Consider the following 8,486-nt stretch of genomic DNA (forward strand, 5'->3'; position numbering starts at 1 on the left):
AGATTGCACATCGATTATGCCGGCCCATTTATGGGAACAAATTTCCTTATTATTGTCGATTCACATAGCAAATGGGTAGAAGTTAAAGTAACCAGTGAGACGAATTCTACAAAAACAATTGAGCTAATGAGAGATGTATTTTCAACACATGGGATACCAGACACTATTGTATCCGATAACGGTCGAAATTTTGTGTCAGGTGAGTTTGAATCATTTTTGTCTTCTAATGGTATCAGACACATACGAACAGCACCGTATCATCCATCTTCAAACGGCCAAGCTGAAAGGTTCGTACAGACCATAAAATGTCTATTGAAGAAAATGCCAGGAACAAACATCAATAAAAATTTAGCAAATATTCTACTACGATTGCATACAACTCCAAATCCAACAACAGGAGAAAGTCCATCAGAAACTTTGATGGGAAGGAAGTTGAGAACCATTTTTGACCAAATACATCCGAGTGATAACAAATCTGGTGACAAATTAGAAATGGATGAAAAAGTGGAAGCAGTGAGAAGGAACAGAAGTTTCAATTCAGGAGATTTGGTATGGACACGAAATTTTGGAAGAGGTGAAAAATGGTTGCCAGGTACCGTAAGAACAACAGGAGCTCGGAATTACGAAGTCGAGGTAGGAGGCGATTTACAATCTAGACACGTAGACCAGTTGCGATCTCGAGTAGTTAGTCCAACAACAACACAACGTGACTCCACCATAACACAGCAAATAGCTAGTACACCAAACATGGATAGTAACCATGATGAAGAAGCAGTTGAAACAAATACTACAGCTAGTGACGTCATACCTGTTTCAACAAACGAAGAAGCATCAACACCAGAACCTGAACGAGCGACAATAGCATCGGGTCGACCACAGCGACTTAGAAAACTTCCATCGAGGTTAAAGGACTATCTAATGGGGGAGGAACTGTAATATACTGAAGGATGGCAACCCTCAAAATTAATTGATTGACGTTTGTTGAAATTTCATAATCCTCGCTCTCTTCCTTTTGTGACCGACAACCAGTAAACAAGTATTTTTCTAATATCAATTTTGTATTCTTATATTTAAGGCATAACTATTATTAAATAAATGAATTCCTGAAAATAAAAGTTATGTTATTTATGTTTCTTTTTGACATTGCTGCCAGATCTACCATTTTTCCGTTCCTTTACTTTGCTGGTAAAAATGTTCATGAGAGAGCAGTTTTGACACTTTTCTCTTTTACCACCCTTACAAATAAAAAAGTAAAGGAACAAAGCTATTGAGTTACAGAATAGCACTTTCGGTAATTCAACCGAAAATTTTCGTTAATAATAGCTGTGTTCCTTTACTTATGCGGGGCATACACTATGGGCATGCAGGACAGCATTTGTAATAGTATTAGTGTTACGGCTGTAACGTTTTCGAATAAGTTTCCACTATGGCAAATGGCCAACTTATTGTTTTTGGCAGAAGAATTATAATAAAACACAAACTTTGCCCTCGATTGAAATGAAACCAAACCCTTTGGCCTTTCGTTCTTTTACAAAGTCTGTTTATTTATGCGATTGTACGTTGGTTTGTACATCTGTTTGTAATTGTTGTCGGGTTGATAATATTTGATGATGTTTTATTATCTAAAATAAATGAAATTGAAATGACAATGTAAATTAAATAAATTAAATGAAATTACAAAGTAAATTAAATGAAATGATTGCGTAATCAAATAAGGTACAAAGGTTGATCTTACTTAATTCTTTCTCTCTTGGCGGTTTCTCCTGGAATGAATTAAAGGAGCCATTGTGAGAAATACCAAATCATTTATCTATTATTTATCGTTTATCTATTACAAAGATATTACTGAACACATCTTATAAAAACGATAACAAACATATTATAGAGCGTTTACACTATTAAAAAAAAAATCGATATTAATAAAATTGATCATACAAAACAAATTGTACGTTATACAAAAAAACATAAATTTTATAAAAATCATAAAAACGAACGTTAATAAATTTAAATTTCAAATTAACGGAAAAAGTCTTTTAAGTTCATAACATCCCGCCGCCCGTGAATCGATCGGGAGATTCACCACTAACATCCAGGACTGCTAACTTTGATGCTGGACGACGTAACTTGCCTGCCGATGTTTTCACCACTGCCGAACGAACTTGACCATCAGCCGCTGTACATACTTCCACCACCACACCTCGCTTCCATTCACCACGCGCCACATTACTATCACATACAACAACAACATCTCCAACTTTAATCGGTGGTACAGGATGAAACCACTTTGTCCGCCTTACTAGATCTGGAAGATATTCCTGTATCCATCGTTTCCAAAACGTTTGCTTCATTTGTTGTAATATGTGCCACTGCTTTCGTAGACAGATGTTTTCATTTACTGTTGGTGTTTGAATAAAATTAGGACCACCCACCAAAAAATGGTTTGGGGTAAGAGGCTCACTGTCTTCGCTCTCAATTGGTAAATGCGTCAATGGACGAGAATTTACTAAATTTTCTGCTTCGATGAGTAAACTATTTAACGTCTCCACTTGAGGAGATTTTTCTTTCAGGGTGAAAGCCAAAACGTTTTTTACAGCACGCACCATCCTCTCCCATGCTCCGCCAGCTGAGGGGTCCGCTGGATTATTAAATACCCACTCTATGCCACGACGTGTACATTCGTCGCCAATTTTACAAGAATCAAAAACGAAGTTTTCCTTACTTGCTCCAATAAAGTTGGTACCTCTGTCGCTCCTAATACGCACAGGAACTCCTCTTCTATTTATGAAATTTCTTAGGCAAAGAATGACAGCATCTGTTGATAAATCTTTCGCAAGCTCGAGATGAATTGCTCTCGTAGTTAGGCACGTGAATAGTGCGACCCATCTCTTTTCACTACGTCTGCCCAATGAAACTGTATATGGGCCAATAAAATCAACTCCGGTATACGAGAATGCTCTCACAAATGGTATGACACGATCTTCGGGAAGTTGACCCATTAAAGGAGGCCTTGGAACTGCACTACGATTTTTACAAATTTGACAATTTTTCTTTGAACTTCTTACCAGTTGTCTTAACGAAGGTATCCAAAATTTGGTCCGAATAGCTGCACAAATGGATTCCTGATTTTGGTGAAGAAAATCTTCGTGGTACTGTTTGACAATCAATTTTGTGATCAAATTATTTTTTGGCATAATTATTGGCTTTCTAGTGGAAGGTCCAACGCAGGTTGCATTATTAATGCGTCCGGAAATTCTTATTAAACCATCATCGCCTAAACACGGATTTAATTCAAATATTGGGCTCTTTTTGGAAATACGACGACCCATTTTTAAAGCTAGGATTTCATTTTTAAATTCTTCTTCTTGTGCCCGTTTACACCAGTATATTTCAGCATTTTTAATCTCCTGAGGAATTAAATACGGCTTCAAATTTAAAGAAGTTTCGCCTCCAAAAGAAATACTCCTTTTAAAATTATTAATTGCTCTGTATAACCAAGCTGTTTTGCGCAGCAAGCTGTAATATTTGGTTTTCTCATCATATGGAAACAGACAATCACTCACCGTAGTAGTTGCTATGAATTTTGTTCGTATTTCAGGATCTTTTTCAAATTGTTTAATATCCTCTGGAAGAAGTGGCCAATTAACTGGATCCATTTTTAAAAAATCTGGTCCCTTTAACCATCTCGAAACCTTACCGGAAAATTGACACGGTCTCGTCGCATCGTCGGCTGGATTTTGTGACCCTGGAATCCATCTCCATTCTTCCACTTTTGAATATTCTAAAATTTCTGCAACACGATGTGAAACAAATTGTTTATAAATTCTGCAGTCAGATTGGATCCATCTGACAACAGTCTTCGAGTCCGACCAGAATGTTATTTTATTGGGCTTTATATCATGACTGGCTACTATGGCTTCCTTCAATCGCACTCCCAAAACAGCAGACTGGAGTTCAAGCCTGGGTATTGACAGGGGCCTTAATGGTGCACATTTTACCTTTCCGGCTACAAATTTAATTTCCACCTGGTCTCCACCTGTGATCCGCCAATAACAAACAGCAGAAAAAGCAACTTCACTAGCATCGACGAATACATGGAGCTCAATTTTTGTGTCTGGACTTGTGAAATTTGCAGCATAACACCTTGGAATTTCAATATACTTAACATTCTGCAACTCAGTGAACCACTCGTACCATCTGCGATATATTTCAGTTGGAATTGGCGCATTCCAATCTATATTAAATCTCCATAATTCTTGTAAGATGAGTTTTGATCGAATTACAATGTTGGCTATAAACCCAAATGGATCAAAAATGGACATGGTCACACTCAGCACCTCGCTTTTCGTTGGAATTCGTTCACCGTCTCGAACTGCAGAAGAAAGCTTTGAAAATTTTAAATTAAAATAAAAGGAATCAGTTTTAGGTAACCAAAACAGTCCTAAAACCTTCTCACCAGTACTTTCGCCAACACAAAAATTTTTAAAATCCATTTTATTTTCATCTCCATCCGGCACAAGCGACTCCAAAAGATCCACTGAATTAGATATAAAGCCTCGAAGTTCAAAATTTGCTTCTTTATGTATTCGAATAACACTCCTGGTGACAGATAACGCTTCAGCCATTGTGTCAAAACTGTCAACAAAATCATCGACATAATGACAGTCCACAATGGCCTTATATGCTCTTGGTTCAGAATCAAAATAATTTTCAGCGTTCAAGTTTTTGACATATTGTGCACTACAGGGTGAACAGGCTGATCCAAAAATCATTGCACTCATAATATAAATATCCGGTGCCCTCGTACTGTCACCTCCTCGCCATAAAAACCTTTGTGCTGTTTGGTCTTGATCTCGAATTTTAACTCTATGGAACATTTCACGTATGTCTCCACATATACCAATTGTACCTTGACGAAATTTAAACAAAATAGAAAGAAGTGGCTTCGGTTGATATTTACAGGGACCTTTCATTAGTCTCGAGTTGAAAGACTCTCCATCGATGTTTGCTGCAGCATCAAAAACCAATCTGCGCTTACTATTTTTGTTTACATTCGTCACTACAAAATGTGGTAGGTACCAGGTGCGTTCATTCACAATAGAGGCTTCATCTGCATTCAATTTTCTGGCGTATCCCTTCGAGACATATTCATCAATTTTCTCATTATACCATTTAGCTAATGATTCATCTTTTTTCATTTTTGTTTCAATGCCTTGAAGTCGTCTGAGCGCCACAGAATACGTATCCTTAAATGCATAATCGTCTTTCCTCCATAAAAGACCGGTTTCATATTGGTTACCAATTTTCACAGTTGTATTTTTAAGGATAGCTTCTGCTCTTTTGTCTTCCTCAGACTCGACGGGCAAAACAGGTTTCATACCAAATCCTTCAATTGAAAAATATTCAGCTACTTGCTTCTGAATATCATTATAGTCGCTGACGTCAATCACACAAACCATATTATCAGCTGATTCTTCATTGGAGCCAAATACAATGTTGCCCAAAAGTGTTTGGTGCACAGAAAAATTTTCATCAAGATCCATTACGTTTTGTGGTCGAACCAATCTAATGTGGGGTAATCCAATTAACAGCTTAGGGGTCACATCAAAATAATCATCAATAAAAATATTTTCTAAAATAGAAAAACGTTTTTTAAAATCGGCAATATTTAGAGATTGTTTTGGTAATTTTAAATGGTTAGTAGTTCTAACATTTCTCATCTGCAAATACTCTCCATTCTTACTCGCGATTTCCACATCAATTCGCATAGACATTTCACTTGATTTTTTGCCACCAATCCAGCCTAGTGACAAATTACTATAAGGTCCACTCAATCCAATCTGCTTGGCAACCTTTTCTTCCAGCAAAGAAATTTTTGAACCATCGTTAATAAATGCAATTATGTTTATGTAGCCTTTAGGTCCTCTCAATCTCACAGGTAAGTATTTAAATAGTGTTTTTTTGTTTGTATATTCATCCACTATTGTTGTTACAGATGATGTGGCATTTTCACTATTACCCATATTATTATTTCCAATTATATTGTTGTTGTTTTTGCCAGCTTCATGCAGTAAACGGTTGTGGTATTTTTGGCAACCACACACTGAACACTGCTGGCGATTATTACATTTTTGGGAAATGTGATCAGCTTTCAAACATGTAAAACACAATCGTTTTTCTTTTACCACTTTCCACCTGTCAGCTGTTGAAAAATTCTTAAATTTGCTGCAGTAATATATTAAATGTTTTTCTCCACAAACTACGCACAAATTCTTCCTGTTGACATCCGTTGTTATGGCAAAAGACTGCTTCACTTTTGCATTTTTATTCTGCATAAAATCGGCTTTAGTGGAATCAGCTTCCGTGGCAAAAGAAACGTATGTGGCAACCTCTTGCAGCCATGTACTAAACTGGCGTATTGTTGGGTATTGCCCCAAATTATTCAAAGAAAATCTTGCCCATTCTTCACGTTTAGATAGAGGCAGCTTGTTGACCAATTCTTCAAGCAAAGTTAAATTACACAAATGCGGCGTTGCCCCTGCATTTTCCAAAAAAACGGTAAGATTCGACACCATTGTACTGTAATTTATTATTTCCGACATTTTCTTACCAGAAATTGTGGGAAATGATCGTACCTTCGCTATTTGGGATCGAATCATTATCTGCGGGCGTCCAAAATGAAATTCCAACGTTGACATCACCTGATCTACACATTCAGGGTGAATTAAATAAGCCTCCACTTTTGCCTTAGCTTCTCCTTTTAGGGCTTTTTGCAACCGCGTTAAATTTTCCAGTTTTGTATAATTATACATACGTGTTGTTTCTTTATATGAAACGGCAAACATGGGCCACTGTTCAGGTTGTCCATTAAATTCCGGTAGGTCGTGTAATTTGCGTATTGAATTTTGCATACTTGTCTGCATAATTTGTTGCGGCACTTGCAATAAACAATTGTTGACATTACCGGCACTTTGAGTTGCAGCGAAAGTCGACGTTTGTGGCTCTGAGTATGTTGACGGAATCGTTGTATTCTGTTGCTGTGATTGTTGTAACAGCGGCACACAATTATTTGCTTTATCACTAAAATTATTTTGTTGTGATTGCAGCACCACATTCGGCTGTGTTGATGTTTTTATTATTGTTGACGGCGATACTGTCAATCTCTGTGATGGTTGATCGTTTGACGTTGCATTAGGTACACCACTAAACAAATGCGTGGCGTATGACGGGTAAGATACCATTGGCGCTTCTGATAAAAGTGACGGCGGCAAATTATATGAAGCACTCTGTGGTGTGAAAAACGGCACGTAATGCAATTGTTGTTGTGTTGGTGCATACGATGGTGGACAGTATGTTTGTTGTTGTACAAGCGGCTGTGGAAAAAGAGGGGTTATGTATTGAGCAGAGTTTATGTTTTGACTAAACATATGCTGATGGTCGATACTTAACTTTTGTGTCGTCGGCGTATACGGCACATCCATAGTTCTGCTGGGCATCGACGCAACACTATAATACATTGTAGTAGACGGCGCAGCTACTACATTGTGATGAAAAGTTGGCGGTTGAGATACAGCAACACTTGTCGTTGTATTGGCGGCATTTATGTACATCTGCAATGATGATTTTAAAGCACGAATTTCTTCTTCCAGGCTTTCTATGTTTTCGCCTGCGGTATTTTGTTGTTGCTCCACTATTGTTTTTTCGAGTTCACTCTCAGACGATGATGCTGACGCAGTGACTTCCGCAGGCAGCGGCTTTTTTGTATTCTCATTACCTTGAGACATCTTCTTTTGCAGTCGTTGGCTACGACGTAGCATACACTTGTTCCAGGAGAATTAATTAATACAAATATTAATTAAATAATAAAAATAATGTTACGGCTGTAACGTTTTCGAATAAGTTTCCACTATGGCAAATGGCCAACTTATTGTTTTTGGCAGAAGAATTATAATAAAACACAAACTTTGCCCTCGATTGAAATGAAACCAAACCCTTTGGCCTTTCGTTCTTTTACAAAGTCTGTTTATTTATGCGATTGTACGTTGGTTTGTACATCTGTAGTGGGATTCTGTAACTCATTTTTGCTGTTATCGATAATTGTCGGTAAAATTAAAATGCTTATAATTTCGATAATTACCAAAATTTTTCGGTAAGTTTACGATGAATAATAAGTAGTCGCTAGCCTCTACCGACACAAACAGCGATGCCAACTTTTCTTTATGTTTTTAGTCATAATTTTGCGATTTAATTTTACCGATTTTTGTCGGTAACAGCAAAATTGAGTTACAGAATCCCACTACTGTTTGTAATTGTTGTCGGGTTGATAATATTTGATGATGTTTTATTATCTAAAATAAATGAAATTGAAATGACAATGTAAATTAAATAAATTAAATGAAATTACAAAGTAAATTAAATGAAATGATTGCGTAATCAAATAAGGTACAAAGGTTGATCTTACTTAATTCTTTCTCTCTTGGCGGTTTCTC

At 37.0% G+C, this 8,486-nt stretch overlaps 1 protein-coding gene across 3 annotated transcripts; it reads right to left on the reverse strand.

The window, feature by feature from the left end:
• Positions 1 to 1,518: 1,518 nt before the first annotated feature.
• Positions 1,519 to 8,226, reverse strand: LOC141396418 (uncharacterized). 3 transcript variants are annotated; one of them, XR_012411159.1, is made up of 2 exons: positions 1,736 to 8,194; positions 1,519 to 1,622 (listed from the first exon to the last, which is right to left on the reverse strand). XR_012411159.1 is itself a non-coding variant. In XM_073971866.1 (2 exons), the coding sequence occupies exons 1-2, from the start codon at positions 7,812 to 7,814 to the stop codon at positions 2,040 to 2,042; spliced, it is 5,703 nt and encodes a 1,900-aa protein (XP_073827967.1). In that variant the 5' UTR covers positions 7,815 to 8,194; the 3' UTR covers positions 1,519 to 2,039. The 3 variants fall into 3 exon arrangements, 2 of the variants coding, with proteins under 2 accessions (XP_073827967.1, XP_073827968.1); XM_073971866.1 differs by having other exon boundaries at positions 1,519 to 6,535; positions 6,608 to 8,194; XM_073971867.1 differs by lacking the exon at positions 1,519 to 1,622 and having other exon boundaries at positions 4,209 to 4,382; positions 4,454 to 8,226.
• Between the last annotated feature and the right edge of the window lie 260 nt (positions 8,227 to 8,486).

The sequence above is a fragment of the Musca autumnalis genome, unplaced genomic scaffold, assembly GCF_047663935.1.
Source record: "Musca autumnalis isolate F117 unplaced genomic scaffold, ASM4766393v1 scaffold_3, whole genome shotgun sequence".
NCBI lineage: Eukaryota > Metazoa > Arthropoda > Insecta > Diptera > Muscidae > Musca > Musca autumnalis.

Bases quoted from the DNA above. Each gene is read 5' to 3' on its own strand.
- LOC141396418 (XM_073971866.1), bottom strand. From the start codon at position 7,814: ATGCTACGTCGTAGCCAACGACTGCAAAAGAAGATGTCTCAAGGTAAT. The intron at 6,536-6,607 runs GTAAGAAAATGT...TGGAAAATGCAG, and splicing joins ATCATTTCCCACAATTTCTG to GGGCAACGCCGCATTTGTGT.